Here is a 16,203-nt window from a genome sequence, read left to right as displayed (position 1 = left end):
GTTTGTTTACGTAGTAGCGAGCGCAGTACACATTCATTAACTGGTAAACACAATGGATAGGACAATATTATAATCCAATCAATCTGTAGGAAATCTAGATGTTCCAAAAATCTGTGAAACAATGGTACTTCCGCTTCCGGCATGTGGATTGTGTCACGTCACGTGAGCCACATCCATGGTTCCTGATTTTGTCCTTGGGTAACACTGGTATGTGGAGAGGACAATGTCTTTTACCAAAAAAACTGGTGGGAAGGCATTAGATATTTTGCAGAATTTGCCTCGTATTACATTAGCAAACTTGCGACCGGAACCGGGGACAAAGAAAGCTGTAAGTATGCGTTTATTAGCTAGCCCAAAAGTTTCTGAAAAGCTAGCAAGCTAACTATCATGGCTAAAATAGCCAGAGAGGAAGAGGAAAAGAGGGCCCAACTCGGCGTAAAATCTGTCCCTCCAACAGGTGGCGTTTTTTCGCCCACCAAGCAAGGAGTTCTTGCTGTCGAATTTGGTCAACAACAAAATATAATGGCTTATTTGCTACGTGAGGTTTATTTGATCAGATAGATGTTTCCTAATGCTTGAGTTGTTACGAGTGTACTAGTATAAATAGGAGATGTGACTTCCCTGCAACTTTGTGAAAAAACACTACATCGGCGTTGTCTCGAGATGGCTAAGCCTGTTCATGTCAAAGCATTTTATTATTTTTAAATCCTCTTTTATTATTATTACATTTCAAATTACAATACAGTAACCACAAAAACATAGGATATCAGTACACGTATGTTTTCTCTGAAGAAACATAAAATAACATTCAAGTAAAAAAAAAAAAATCACATGAATTGAGTTTTAAAAGTTAATGTGCCTAAAATAAGGTCAAAGGTTACACATCTATGATAGAGTTGTAAGAATACAGTGTTTTTTTTTGTTATTGACTAATGCTAGAGATTATATTCGATTTGAAGTAGAAATATATTGCATTTGGGGACAGATTTAAAATATTTGTGTTTGTATATAAAATTTACCAGAGAGAATTAAGAAATGAATGACCAATTCAGAAGTTTGGTTTTCATTTGAGTACATTGGTGTTATTAATAAAATAAAACATGTAAATCCTTAACTCTTAAATACTTAAAATAACTTCACAGAGTCACACTCAGAAAAAATGTGTATAATAGTTTCCCCTTCTTTATCACAGAAAAGTCATATGTCCTCTAAGTCAGTGGTTCTCAACTGGTTTTGCTTGAGGACGCAAATTTGCCAATGACAATTGCGCGACCCAATATTATGGACTGTTGATGATTACATTTTGTAATGTTGTATTGCAGCTGCCTTCTTGGGCAGGCTTTACTTGCAAAATAGACTGTCTCACGGTGTACTATTATGGTATTAAAGTCATTCAAATATTTTTCTAAATCATTTAAATGGAACCTTTTATTTAACAAGGCAAGTCAGTTAAGAACAAATTCTTATTTAAAATGACGGCCAAACCCGGACGACGCTGAGCCAATTGTGCACCACCCTATTGGACACAATCACGGCCGGATGTTATGCAGCCTGGATTAACTGAGAGAACATGTATTATCAGTTCAAGAGAATAAGCCATTTTAATTAGGCAACCAGTTCACCTGTGGGGTGTAATAAATGATCAGACTCAGAACATGACATTAAAACCAGTCCAATAATGTTAATGAACAGCAACACATACCAGTGTTTAAAATAGAAAAAACAAAAATCATTAGGAATTCGTAATCATCAATTACCATGTGAATAGTTTCACAACCTTAAAGTTTTTTTGTAAAGGTGTACGTTTTTAACCAGTTCAATAAAATGTAATATAAATGTCAGAATTAATGAACAATAAAAATTAACATAGTGAACAATAACTCATTAACCTATTTATTTATTGTGTGTGTGGCCTATCAGTGGGAAAGCTGGGGGTTTCTTCAGATTGATAAGTTTATTAAAGTCTGGAGTGATGGTTGACAGGTCAACTCAGAGGTCGTGCTGGCTGTCCAGTCTGTTTCTGCTTTTAGTTTTCGGCACGGCCATAGCAGAGAAGCCACTTTCACACAAATAGGCAGTGCTGATTCACTACAGGCGAAAGCAGGATACTCTGCACCAGAACTGTGGCTGTGTCTGCGATCAAATGACAGCAAATTGTTTTTCTCATTTTGTCTGTCATAGTTGAAGTGTACCTATGATGAAAATTACAGGCCTCTCTCATCTTTTTAAGTGGGAGAACTTGCACAATTGGTGGAACACTAAATACTTTTTTGCCCCACTGTATGTCCTCAAACATGTGCTGGATTCTCCTCGTGGTGTCATTGGCTAGGGGTATGGTTTTAAGTTTGTTGGCGGCGGGCTCTCCCACGATTTTAGTGCACATGTCAATGCAGCAGGTTGCTCTTAGCAATACGCTGGGCCACAAGGTATGATGTGCGAAGTGCCTTTTCTTGTACTGTGCATACGTTTTTAAATGAATCTTGTGAGGCCTCCAGATATTGACATATCTTTTAAAAAAGAAAGTCAACTGTCTTATCTTTGTGGCTTGGATGGTTGGTGCCCAGATACCTTTTCATTTTGGAGGGTTTCATGCTCTCATTAGCTAGCTCATTGCATAGGATCCACTGCAGTCTGTCCTCATCCTGCCTCTCTTCTATACATGTTATGTAAAACGATATTTGATGAAGTCGGGGAGGTATTTTCTCCTCTTGACGGACCGGGTTGTTTGCCTTGTTGACGTTGGAAGCAGCAGTAAATTAAGAGGGAGCTGCACGTTTGAAAAACTTGTCAATGATTTTACTCAGACCGCTATAGCTACATGAGTTAAATGACAGCCAACTATCCACTTGTGCAATGCCTTCAGAACACGTCTGCATAGTTAGCTATCAATCAAGCTAGCTGTCAGAAGAATATCTGTATTATCTGATTGGACGTGTCACATTTAAAACAAAACCATGTTGCAGAATGAAATTTTTATTGGATCAGTGTGTCAAATCAAATGTTTATTGGTCACATACACAAATTTAGCAGATGCTATTGCGGGTGTAGCGAAATGTGTGTGGGGGGGCGAGAACGTTATTGTATTTGGTCAGTGAGTGCAGCGCGAAAACTATCAGAGTCTGAACGTAGCTAGCCATTTCACCACTGTGGACGCACTGCTTGTGGGGCGGCAGGGTAGCCTAGTGGTTAGAGCGTTGGACTAGTAACCGGAAGGTTGCGAGTTCAAACCCCCGAGCTGACAGAAGAATATCTGTATTATCTGATTGGACGTGTCACATTTAAAACAAAACCATGTTGCAGAATGAAATTTTTATTGGATCAGTGTGTCAAATCAAATGTTTATTGGTCACATACACAAATTTAGCAGATGCTATTGCGGGTGTAGCGAAATGTGTGTGGGGGGGCGAGAACGTTATTGTATTTGGTCAGTGAGTGCAGCGCGAAAACTATCAGAGTCTGAACGTAGCTAGCCATTTCACCTGTTGTTCTGCCCCTGAACAGGCAGTTAACCCACTGTTCCCCATTGAAAATAAGAATGTGTTCTTAACTGACTTGCCTGGTTAAATAAAGGTACAATTAAAATTTTGAAAAAGTCAGCAACAATAAGTGGTGCAGTGGTATCCTTTCAAAATAAAAGTTTTGTTGCGGTGGTTACCTTTCAAAATGTAAAAAAAAAAAAAAGTTTTTATATTCTTGCACATTCCTGCGACCCCTTAACATCGGTCACGACCCCCCCCCCCCCCCCCCCCCCAGTTGAGAATCACTGCTCTAAGTCCATGAACTTAGACACGTTATTGCAAAGGTATATTTTGTGCAAGATTTTAAAGTGAATTTATTTTACTTAATTTGTTATACAAAATTTGTGAAGGGGAAACCAAGCTTTCTTCCATTTAATTTGAGTAACAAATGCATTCCAGAAGAATTGTCCTCTTGGGGAGATCTTGTTCATTTACTACATTTCTTATCCAACAGGGGGCAACCTTCTAACATACAGTACATTTGACTTTTTCCACATTTTGTTACCTTACAGCCTTATTCTAAATGGATTACATTGATGAGGGGGGAAAACAATCTACAAACAATACCCCATAATGACAAAACAAAACAGGTTTTTTGACATTTTTGCAAATGTATTAAAAAATAACTGAAATCACATTTACGTAAGTATTCAGATCCTTTACTCAGTACTTTGTTGAAGAACCTTTGGCAGTCAAGTCTTCTTGGGTATGACACTACAAGCTTGGCACACCTGTATTTGGGGAGATTCTCCCATTCTTCTCTGTAGATCCTCTCAAGCTCTGTCAGTTTGGATGGGGACCGTCGCTGCACAGCTATTTTCAGGTCTCCAGAGATGTTCGATCTTGTTCAAGTCCGGGCTCTGGCAGGGCCACTCAAGGATATTTAGAGGCTTGTCCCGAAGCCACTCCTGTGTTGTCTTGGCCATGTGCTTAGGGTCGTTGTCCTGCTGGAAGGTGAACATTCGCACCGGTCTGAGGTCATGAGCGCTCTGGAGCAGGTTTTCATCAAGGATCTCTCTGTACTTTGCTCCGTTCATTTTTCCCTCGAACCTGACTAGTCTCCCAGTCCCTGCTGCTGAAAAACATCCCCACAGCATGATGCTGCCACCACCATGCTTCACCGTAGGGATGGTGCCAGATTTCCTCCAGACGTGACACTTGGCATTCAGGTCAAAGAGTTCCTTCTTGGTTTCATCAGACCAGAGAATCTTGTCTGGCAAACTCTAAGTGCGCTGTTATGTGCTTTTTTACTGAGGAGTTGCTTTCGTCTGGACACTACCATAAAGGTCTGATTGTTGGAGTGCTGCAGAGATGTTTGGCCTTCTGGAATGTTCTCCCATCTCCACAGAACTCTGGAGCTCTGTCAGATTGACCATCGGGTTCTTGGTGGTTTCAAACTTCTTCCATTAAAGAATGATTGAGGCCACTGTGTTCTTAGGGACCTTCAATCCTGCAGAAATGTTTTGGTACCCTTCCCCATATCTGTGCCTCGACACAATCCTGTCTCGGAGCTCTACGGACAATTCCTTCAACCTCATGGCTTGGTTTTTGCTCTTACATGACTTAACTGTGGGACCTTATATAGACAGGTGTGTGCCTTTTCCATGTAATGTCCAATCAATTGAATTTACCACAGGTGGACTCCAATGAAGTTGTAGAAACATCTCAAGGATGATCATTGGAAACAGGATGCACCTGAGCTCAATTTCGAGTCTCATAGCAAAAGGTCTGAATACTTATGTAAACAGGTATCAGTTTTTTTTTTTTTTAGATTTGCAAAAATGTCTAAACTTGTTTTGTGTTTGTCATTATGGAGTATTGTGTATAGATTGAGGGGGGGGGAATTATTGAATCAATCTTAGAATAAGGCTGTAACATAACAACATTTGGGAAAAGGGAAGGGGTCTGAATGCACTGTAAGTTGTGCACCTATCTTGACATGTTCTCCTAAACACAAATTATATTTTGTTAATTAAGTCCTGAAGGTATTGCTTTACATATAGAATTAAATTATTTGATGTATTTGGAAGTTACATGTTTCTAAGAACTTTCTATAAGAGAGAATAATTCCTTTTTTATCAAATAAATCAAGAACAAATACTTGTTTTTAACAACAGTATCTTTGTTCTACAAAAGTGCCTTGTGTGGGGAGAAGTTGTGGACAACTTATTTTCCAGGCTAAAATCAATTTTTCAGGAAATTTGGAGAGTTTGATGGGTAATTTTGCTGGAGAATAGTTGCATTTCCACAAATGTAAGACCACCCAATTTCATAAAAATATGACAGGGAATGAAGTACCATATAGATTCAGAGCTAAGCATACATTTTTTTAAATTCAGTTTACTTTAAAGATATTGTTGATATCAATCAAATCTAGTACTTCAAGCCCACCATCAGCTCTTTGGTTTGATATTACAGACTTCTTAAGTTTGCATTGTTTATTTTTCCATATAAAGTCTAGGAAAGTTTTGTTGATATCCTTGCTGGTTTGATCCACTACAAATAGGGATTAAGCATGGTAGACAAAACGTGACAGGACCCTCCTACTTTCGACAATAAAAACCTTCCAACAATTGAGACGTCACGTAAGGGCCCGTTATTAAAGATGGATTTTGTATTCTTTAATCTCTGAGAGAAATTGAGATGTTGACGGACAATGTTTTTTTTGCCATGTGCAGCCTTAAATATTTCACATTATCTTTCACTGGAATATACTCAACAGATTGATCATTTGAGTTATGTATGGATAATATTTCGCTTTTATTTAACTTAAGTTCCAGACCAGAAGCAGCAGAAGAGAATGATTTGATAATATTAAGTGCAATAGTAACTTGATCCTTGTCTTTTAGAAATAGCTGTATCGCCTAGATATGTATAGAACTATTCATATCTTTATAAAATACACTGCTCAAAAAAATAAAGGAACACTTAAACGACACCATGTAACTCCAAGTCAATCACACTTCTGTGAAATCAAACTGTCCACTTAGGAAGCAACACTGATTGACAAATTTCACATGCTGTTGTGCAAATGGAATAGACAACATGTGGAAATTATAGGCAATTAGCAAGACACCCCCAGTAAAGGAGTGGTTCTGCAGGTGGTGACCAGACCACTTCTCAGTTCCTATGCTTCCTGGCTGATGTTTTGGTCACTTTTGAATGCTGGCGGTGCTTTCACTCTAGTGGTAGCATGAGACGGAGTCTACAACCCACACAGGTGGCTCAGGTAGTGCAGCTCATCCAGGATGGCACATCAATGCGAGCTGTCGCAAGAAGGTTTGCTGTGTCTGTCAGCGTAGTGTCCAGAGCATGGAGACGCTACCAGGAGACAGGTCAGTACATCAGGAGACGTGGAGGAGGCTGTAGGAGGGCAACAACCCAGCAGCAGGACCGCTACCTCCACCTTTGTGCAAGGAGGAGCACTGCTAGAGCCCTGCAAAATTACCTCCAGCAGGTCACATATGTGCATGTGTCTGCTCAAATGATCAGAAACAGACTCCATGAGGGTGGTATGAGGGCCCAACGTCCACAGGTTGGGGTTGTGCTTACAGCCCAACACCGTGCAGGACGTTTGGCATTTGCCAGAGAACACCAAGATTGGTAAATTCGCCACTGGAGCCCTGTGCTCTTCACAGATGAAAGCAGGTTCACACTGAGCACATGTGACAGACGTGACAGTCTGGAGACGCCGTGGAGAATGTTCTGCTGCCTGCAACATCCTCCAGCATGACCGGTTTGGCGGTGGGTCAGTCATGGTGTGGGGTGGCATTTCTTTGGGGGGCCGCACAGCCCTCCATGTGCTCGCCAGATGTAGCCTGACTGCCATTAGGTACCGAGATGAGCTCCTCAGACCCCTTGTGAGACCATATGCTGGTCTGGTTGGCCCTGGGTTCCTCCTAATGCAAGACAATGCTAGACCTCATGTGGCTGGAGTGTGTCAGCAGTTCCTGCAAGAGGAAGGCATTGATGCTATGGACTGGCCCGCCCGTTCTGGGAGGAGATCCCTCAGGAGACCATCCGCCACCTCATCAGGAGCATGCCCAGGCATTGTAGGGAGGTCATACAGGCACGTGGAGGCCACACACACTACTGAGCCTCATTTTGACTTGTTTTAAGGACATTACATCAAAGTTGGATCAGCCTGTAGTGTGGTTTTCCACTTTAATTTTGAGTGTGACTCCAAATCCAGACGTCCATGGGTTGATAAATTTGATTTCCATTGATCATTTTTGTGGGATTTTGTTGTCAAAACATTCAACTATGTAAATAAAAAAGTATTTAATAAGAATATTTCATTCATTCAGATCTAGGATGTGTTATTTTAGTGTTCCCTTTATTTTTTTGAGCAGTGTATATTAATAATGGAGACAAAGCTAGTTCCGAAACCAATAGTGTACAACGAATGTATTAGGAATTTGTGTTAAATTGTATCAAATGCTTACAAAAGTCGAGGAAAAGAATAATAGCTTCTGATTCAATTGAATCGGCGTAATCAATCAAGTCTAAAACTAACCTTATGTTACAGCTGATGTGGTGACCTTTCATGAAACCAGTTTGGGTTTCATTAACAAGGTGTTAATTATTATTTTTTTAATCTTATTAGCATATGCCAAAGTTATCAATTTATAATCTGTATTTAATAATGTAATAGGTCTCCAATTATCTATGAGAAGGGGATCTTTATCAGGTTTTGGTATTAAGGAAATAAGCCCTTGTTTCATGGTACTTATCATCTCACCCTTTAGCTAGGCATTCTTGGAACATGTTGAATACTGGTCCCTCTAAATGTTCCCAAAAGTGTAAATTGAATTCCACAGAAAGATCATCTGTTCCAGGTGCTTTGCCCTTCTTCATAGATTTAAGAGCATCTCTAATCTTTGCTCTAGATCTAATAAAGGGCCCTTTAGCTAAATCCATGTACATTTGATCTAGTTCTATTCCAGAGATGTGAACACAGACACTGTATTCAAATCTCATTTTCCTCTGCTGAAAGGGTATCCTTTTCTAAAAGAACATTCAATTTATTCATAAGCTCAACTTCTTTAAAAAATGTTTGCTTCTTTAGTTCCTTACTGCGTGTAATGGGGATAGATCTTACTTTGAATTTAAATATTTCCCACTTCCATGCTTTGATTCTAAATAATTTGAATTAAACGAGTCTATGATCAAGTTCTTTGTGTTCTTGTTGAAGACCGGATCATTTAGGAGTGAATTATTACATTTCCAGTATCCTCGAATGCCACTGGATTTTTCAGAACATTCTAACGTCAATCAAATAATTGTATGATCAGTCAAAGGAGCATGTTTATGACTTACTTCTTGTACATACTGTACAAGTGGGGGATAAATGAGAAACAGATCAATTCTGCATCTGACCATCATTGACCTATTACATCAGGTGTATTTGTTTTAAGTTCGTTTTAAAGAAACGCCATGTATCAACCACGGTCAGTTTACTGCAACATGAGGTGATGATGTCACTTTTCTGATATCTCAGAGCTGTTCTAGGTGGAAATTTATCTAAAGAGTTATCAGGTGTTTCATTAAAGTCTCCAGATATTATAAGCCATGCATTTGTATATTTGTTTTGCAGCTCAGTAAGCCTATCAGCAAGATCCAAAAAATAAAGTCTTATTTGTGGTGTGAGAATTGTTTGAGAATTATTAAATTGCATATAATAAAACAAGCATTATCTTGTACCCATGTCCCGTCTTTGGACACACCAAACTCTGAAATATCACCTCTAAACTTATGAAGCAACTGTCATAGTACCAGCTGAGTGGTTAGACCCGTGACTATAATAAACAGTATTTCCCCATTGTATTTTCCAAAAGCTAGAATCTGAATCGCAGGAGGGAGTGTCCTGGAGTAGAATTAGATCTACATTACAGTATTTACAAAATAAAAACGTTGCTTTTCTTTTAGTTATGTTTTGTAAACCCCTGGCGTTTAGAGATACAAGGAGGTCAAGTGAATGTCATGAAAGTACTGAATGTTTTTGAAAACGCTGTGCTCAGGTAGATAGCTACATTGACTTGACATTGATTTTGTCCTATTCTTTACAAATCAAATGATAACGCTAAGAGTTGGCTAAATTACTCTTGAGTAATAAGTCGATTTGTGATTTTTACTTTCACCCCGTTTTATATCACCAGGTTTGTAAATGTGAATACGGGTTCATCATATTGATCACAACCTTCTCGGTTTAGGGTAGTCCAGTTCTTTCTTTAAGCTCAGGTTTCCTTACTAGCTACCTAGCTCACTGGTTCCACCAGTTAACCAGATATTCATATCACTACACTCTATTTGTTTTTTATTTAAATTACATTTTGTCAGGTTATATAACGTTCTGAATTCAGTGCACTAAGTATGTCAGAGCATCTCTCTCCATTGAATACCAGCTGTTGACGTCATCGAATATAAAAAAAATATTACAATAATGAGATCCTCTGAAACACAAACACATACTGCTCGCTTAACCCGGAAGCCAGCTGCACCAATGTGTCAGAGGACAACTGGCAACCAAAGTCAGCTTGCAGGTGCCCGGCCCGCCACAAGCAGTCGCTAGAGTGCGATGGGACAAGGAAATCCTGGCCGGCCAAACCCTCCCCTAACCCGGACGATGCTGGGCCAATTGTGCGCCGCCTCATGGATCTCCCACTCACGGCTGGCTATGACACAGCTTGCAATCGAACCTGGGGCTGCGATGCAGTGCCTTAGACCGCTGCATCTCTCAGGAGGCCCCATTATGGGGTATTGTGTGTGGATTGATGAGGGAAACAACAATTTTAATACATTTTAGAATAAGGCTGTAACTTAACAAAATGTGGAAAAAGTAAAGGGGTCTGAATACTTCCCAAATGCTCTGTACATTTCAATCACATTAAAATAAATGTTATGTTCATTCAAATTACTTCTGTTATACTGTTTGTACATTTTGGCTAAATATATTTCATGATGTATAACAACATGTGCACAATGATGTGCCAAATCTTAATTTAGTGCATTAATATAGGGTAAGCATTTAGAATAAGCCGCCTCAATTTTTGCAGCCATTGGTGGTAATATCACTCTAGGAACTGATCCGTCGTCAATATTGTGGAGTAATTATAATGCTAAGGAAAGATTTGAATAGTGAAAGCTGATCCGAGAGCAGCACTGCTTTTCTTTTGATCCTATTGGTAGCAACACATGGTCTAACTACAGACTTAGCAAACGTTCTCTCCATGTGCTTGTTTGGGAAAAACACTTACATCGTTATTTAAGAAACAACTTTATATCTGGAACAATCATTGTAATGCTTAAGTTACATCACAACTGGGAAACGAGGCCCTGGTACCGCCAAATAATGGACATAAAAAATATTTGTATGCCAGATAATGTGATATAACCAATCTAGCTAATACATTGCATGAATTCATTGTGACAATGACAAATAATTGACTTTTGATTACTATGTAATATGTCAATTGTTACATTATGAAACATTAATAGTGAAGAAAGAATAGCACAAACACTGATAATGTGAATCAAATTCTGTCTCATCTATCATTTTGTAGGAGAAGAAGCGAGGCAGAGGCCAACATGGAGGAAACAGAAGTGGCCGGGGTCACAAAGGGGAGAGGCAGCGAGGCAACCGACCTCGCCTGGGGTTCGAGGGGGGTCAGACTCCCTTCTATCTAGCCATCCCCAAATACGGCTACAATGAGGGACACAGGTAGCCATGTTCTGTTGGTCATACTATCAAACGGGCATAACGTTCCAATACAGAGATGCAGTCTGAGAAGCAACAAAGTAAGGCTTTGTAGCTTTTCATACTGTATCTCTGTACTGTAATTGTTATTGCCTTGATGTCAATCACATTTTCTATACGTTATAGCCGTTTGTTTAGGGACAGGAGATTATGCTCACAAATGTGTGCTTTTCTTCCTAGTCGGCGGGCTCAGTACCAGCCACTGACCTTGAACAGGCTGCAGTATCTGATTGACCTGGGCCGGATTGACCCCACTCAGCCCATTGACCTGACACAGCTGGTCAACGGCAGGGGAGTGACCATCCAGCCCCAGAAGAGGGACTATGGTGTTCAGCTTGTTGGCGAGGTATTTACATTGGCTATATTTACACCTATGAGCTGTCATGACTGTGTCTCCGCTTGATTTGTGGGTGAATTCATTGTTACGGAAGCTTGTGGATGAAACACGATCCCACCAAGGTAGTTGATTACTTATATTTATGTAAAGCAAGGAAGATCTGTTATTTAGTGCACATATATTTTTTGCCAGTAGGGGGCAGTATTTAGCTAATTAGATTGTAGTGTGATTATGCTAGACCAGAGGCAGTTTTTTTCCCGTTCTGTAGGTTTGTTCTGTATTGATTGAAAATCAATTTTCTCTATTCTTGCATCCAATTGTGTGTGTTATCAGGGTGCTGGTATCTTTGCAGCGAAAGTCAACATAGAAGTTCAGATGGCATCTGAGGAGGCCATTGCTGCCATTGAGAGAAACGGAGGGATCGTCACTACAGGTTTCTATGACCCCAGAAGTCTCGGTGAGTAGTAGTGATGGTAATGTCGTAGTAGGTAACACTTTACAATAAGTTTCCATTTGTAAAGTGTTTATAAAGGGGTTATAATTATGTTATTAAGTTATTTAATCAAATGCATTAAACTATTAATAAACGGTTATATCACATTGGTCAAAACAGTGCAATAACTGGTCAGTGTTTGCCAAATAGTGAGACAATATTTACCTCCAGTTATTAACCATTTATAAATGCATATATTGATGAACCCTTATGCAACCGTATTGTCAATAGTTGCATAGTTGAACAATAGTTATTTTCTCACTTTTGGGTGTGATGCATTGGTGCTCTGTCCCTGGAACAGACAAGCTTTGTTTTCATGTGTCTTGGCCCACGTTTGAAACCCTGATGCCCTGGACAAATTTACATCCAGGACATAATTCAATTATTACCCCTTACCAGATTATATCAACACACACTTACCACTTCTCTGTGATAGTCCAAGTATGGTGAACGCTCTGGTGTGAAATGGTAACCCTAATACCTTTGGTCTGTGTAACAGTGGAAGATATATCCTCTCACAACATGGACTGTTTTAGTCTTCATACCCACAATTAATTGACTGAACATGCTTAACTATGTGCTATCTTCTCTCATGTATGTGGTGATGAGTACCCAATACTGTCCTATAAGTATGTCTAAACTCTGAGTGAACTCTCAAATCTATAAATGATTTACCAACATGTATAACTGCTAAAAGTATACCTTATTTTAAGTAACAGATCTATGAACATTTTTAACTGCTCAAATTATACCTTATTTTAAAGTGTCAATCCACAGACCAATAACAAATTAGTCACCAATATTTATAACTGCTGAAAAGATTCCTTTAAACGTCACAGAAATCGCTCTTCCATTTCCTGGTTGCCTAATTTCAGTTTTGTGACAAAACAAGCATTCATTGTGTGGACAATCATTGAACCATCTAGACCGCTGTAAAATATTTTTCCCATAACCCAGAATATCGTATTTTTAGCTGTGTGAAGTTGGTGTATAAAACTGAAGGTAAAAACAGGAAGCATAGAAATAGCGCACATAGAACAGATGTACCACTTATTAGACTTGCTTTAAATGAGAATGACAGATCTAGAACCTTTTAAAGAAAGTGGAACCCTACTGACCATTTATTAATGAGCTAGGCCTACCAATATTTACATCTTCAAAAAATATACCTTAAAAGAAAGAAACCTTCTGGCCATTTATTAATGTCAAGATACAAACATTTTATAACAGTATATAACTTCCTCAAACATGCAATACATACTAAGAATAACATTTAATTTAATAGAAGGATACATTGGGGGGACTCAAATCTGTAGCCTATCTAATTCTGATAAACAGGGGAGGGTCTTTTTCTCCCCTTTTTAACATTTACAAGTCAGAATAGGAATGTATAACAGATGAACTATTTAAAATACAACACAGTCCCCTTCTGTGTCTTCATCTATTTCTTTCTTGTTAAGCATTTTCCCATCCTGGAGTCTGAGACCTTATGGCAGGGATCATCAACTACATTCAGCGCGGGCAAATGTTTTTGCTGAGCGGATGGTCGGGGGGCCAGAACATAATTCCAAGTCATTTGTAAACTGCAAATTGACTGCAAGAGGCCCAAACTGATATAATGTTTGACTGAAACATAATTTCAAACCTTGCTTACATTTGTATACAATCACGTCTCTCTATTATGCGTGGGAATACTTGGGAACAGATTGTTTACATTAAAATCACTTGGAGCTGATTTCCTGGTGTTTAACAGTCTTATGTCCAACAATGGAAAAATAAATATATATGTGTTTTTTGTTCAGAAAACTTGGCAGTTGGGAATGTTAGGGAGAGGAATTTATGGCAATTTAGCATATACACTAGCTAGCTACATTACTCTACTACCATCATTATCATAATTTCTACCATTTAGGCTTAGCTAATTATGTTATCCACTGCTAGCTAATAATATTAATAATAATAGCTAGAGTTTAACATTACTTGTCAACACTAATAGTTGACACTGATGAAAGGGCTTAGGTAGTTACCACATTTTTTGCTAATACACTAGCTAGCTAGCAAGTTAAGTCTTAAAACAGGGGGTGTCTTTTTCTCGCTAGCTAGCCAGCAAACGTGATCAACTTATTTAGTTAGCTATATCATGCCAAAGATTATCTTGTGTTAAATCGTCTAGCAGAATGTCTATATTCAAAAATACATTTGAGGTTTTATCTACTGCTAGCTAGCGGGCAAGCTAACGTTTCCTAGCTATGTAGGCAGTACAGATGTGCTAGCAAACATTAGCTAGCTGAGCAGCATGCTAAATCATCCAGGACAACTTCTGTATTCAAAACTGAAAGAAATTGCACATTTGTATCTATTGAACGTTTATTTTGCGCAATCTTTTTGGTCTGGCCTTCGCACCTTTCTCATAGCCACGTCCATCATGATTCTTCACGACGCACTGTCACATGATGTAAGTGCCAACATGTTTTTCGGAAACCAGCAAACTGCACCAGTAGTTTGTGATCTTGAGATGAAGCCTTCATTCCTTGAATAAATAAGTGTACCAATTGTATTTTTTTAAATTTAAAGTGCAGGGGGCTGCCTTAATTGACAGAACGAGAGATTTGTATCTTGTCAGCTCTGGGATTCGACCATTAGGCTACCCCAAAATATATTTGCGTCATCAGGATTTCAAACACGGGGCGAGACACATCATTGGGGTTTAGGGGCAAATATATTTTTAAGAAAAATATATATATTATACATATTGACAAAAAATATATATGGGGGTTGGAAATTATGCTGACCATTAAATTGATGGAAGCCTCAATCTATCCGCAATATTAAAGCTGATCCCCCCCCCCCACACACAATAAAAAATAAAAGACATATCATTGGAGTTGACCATTGGTCTGAAAACCAATCATTTCTGTTCCTGGGAAAGAGCAAGAATGCATCATAACTTTGCAACCGTTGAAAATAAGGTTGCATGATCATACAATGCATTTGTAAGTACATTTATAAATGGTTAATAGCTGGAGGTGTTTTGTTATAACCTATTTATTAATGATTTATTATGCATTTACGTAATAATAAGTCCTTTTATAAACCCTTTACAAATAGAACCCCATTGTAAAGTGTTACTCCGTAGAAACACATTAAGCCAAAACTTGAATCATCTTGCTATGACGCCACTTACATTTTACACTTGGAGAGGTAGTAACTCTGTGCTTTGTTCTGTCTGTAGCGGTCCTGTGTAAGCCTGTGCCGTTCTTCTTAAGTGGACAGCCCATTCCAAAGAGAATGTTGCCTGGGGAGGACATGGTCCCGTACTACACAGATGCTGCCAACCGTGGTTACCTGGCAGACCCAGAGAAGATTCAAAAAGCACGGATAGCCTTGGCCCAGAAGTATGGCTACATTTTACCGGACATTTCCAAAGACGAGTTGTTCCACATGCTCTTTATGAGGAAGGACCCCAGACAGATCTTCTTTGGCCTCTCGCCAGGCTGGGTGGTCAACATGACAGAGAAAAAGATTCTGAAACCGACTGACGACAAACTGCTCCAATATTACAATTCTTAAAAATGATTAACATAAACATGCTCTGTTTATATACATAAATGTCATGATGGGTGATTTAAAATAAACGTCTCTTAGCATAACTGGCCAACGGATTCAGCTTTTCCAACACAACTCTATTAAATGTTCATAATTTAATGTCATGGTTCTCTCATTCGTCTTAGGGGCGTTTCACCCCAAATCTGAAAATAATGTATTTCTATTGTACATCTCTGTAAGAAAGGCACCATGCTTAATGATCAATGCTTATAGTGAATGGAGGAGTAAATTGAGGTTAGGTTACGCACACTACTTGACCAAAAGTATGTGGACGACTGCTCGTCGAACATCTCATTCCAAAATCATGGGCATTAATATGGAGTTGGTCCCCCCTTTGCTACTATAACAGCCTCCTCTCTTCTGAGAAGGCTTTCCACTAGATGTTGGAACATTGCTGTGGGGACTTGCTTCTATTCAGCCATGAGGATTAGTGAGGTCGGGCACTGATGTTGGGTGATTAGGCCTGGCTCGCATTCGGCGGTCCAATTCATTC

General features: G+C 39.1%; 1 protein-coding gene across 1 annotated transcript; it reads left to right on the top strand.

The window, feature by feature from the left end:
• The first annotated feature begins 149 nt into the window (after positions 1-149).
• On the top strand, positions 150-15,809 carry LOC109908792 (39S ribosomal protein L15, mitochondrial). Its single transcript, XM_020507491.2, has 5 exons — positions 150-328; positions 11,081-11,238; positions 11,455-11,620; positions 11,945-12,068; positions 15,337-15,809. The coding sequence occupies exons 1-5, from the start codon at positions 224-226 to the stop codon at positions 15,672-15,674; spliced, it is 891 nt and encodes a 296-aa protein (XP_020363080.1). The 5' UTR covers positions 150-223; the 3' UTR covers positions 15,675-15,809.
• Positions 15,810-16,203: the final 394 nt, after the last annotated feature.

This window comes from Oncorhynchus kisutch, linkage group LG18 (assembly GCF_002021735.2).
Source record: "Oncorhynchus kisutch isolate 150728-3 linkage group LG18, Okis_V2, whole genome shotgun sequence".
Taxonomy (NCBI): Eukaryota; Metazoa; Chordata; class Actinopteri; order Salmoniformes; family Salmonidae; genus Oncorhynchus; species Oncorhynchus kisutch.
Note: the sequence above shows the minus strand (reverse complement) of the source record. Positions and strands in the feature narration are given on the sequence as shown.

Bases quoted from the DNA above. Each gene is read 5' to 3' on its own strand.
- LOC109908792 (XM_020507491.2), top strand. From the start codon at position 224: ATGTCTTTTACCAAAAAAACTGGTGGGAAGGCATTAGATATTTTGCAG. The intron at 329-11,080 runs GTAAGTATGCGT...ATCATTTTGTAG, and splicing joins AACCGGGGACAAAGAAAGCT to GAGAAGAAGCGAGGCAGAGG. The intron at 11,239-11,454 runs GTAGCCATGTTC...TTTTCTTCCTAG, and splicing joins GGCTACAATGAGGGACACAG to TCGGCGGGCTCAGTACCAGC.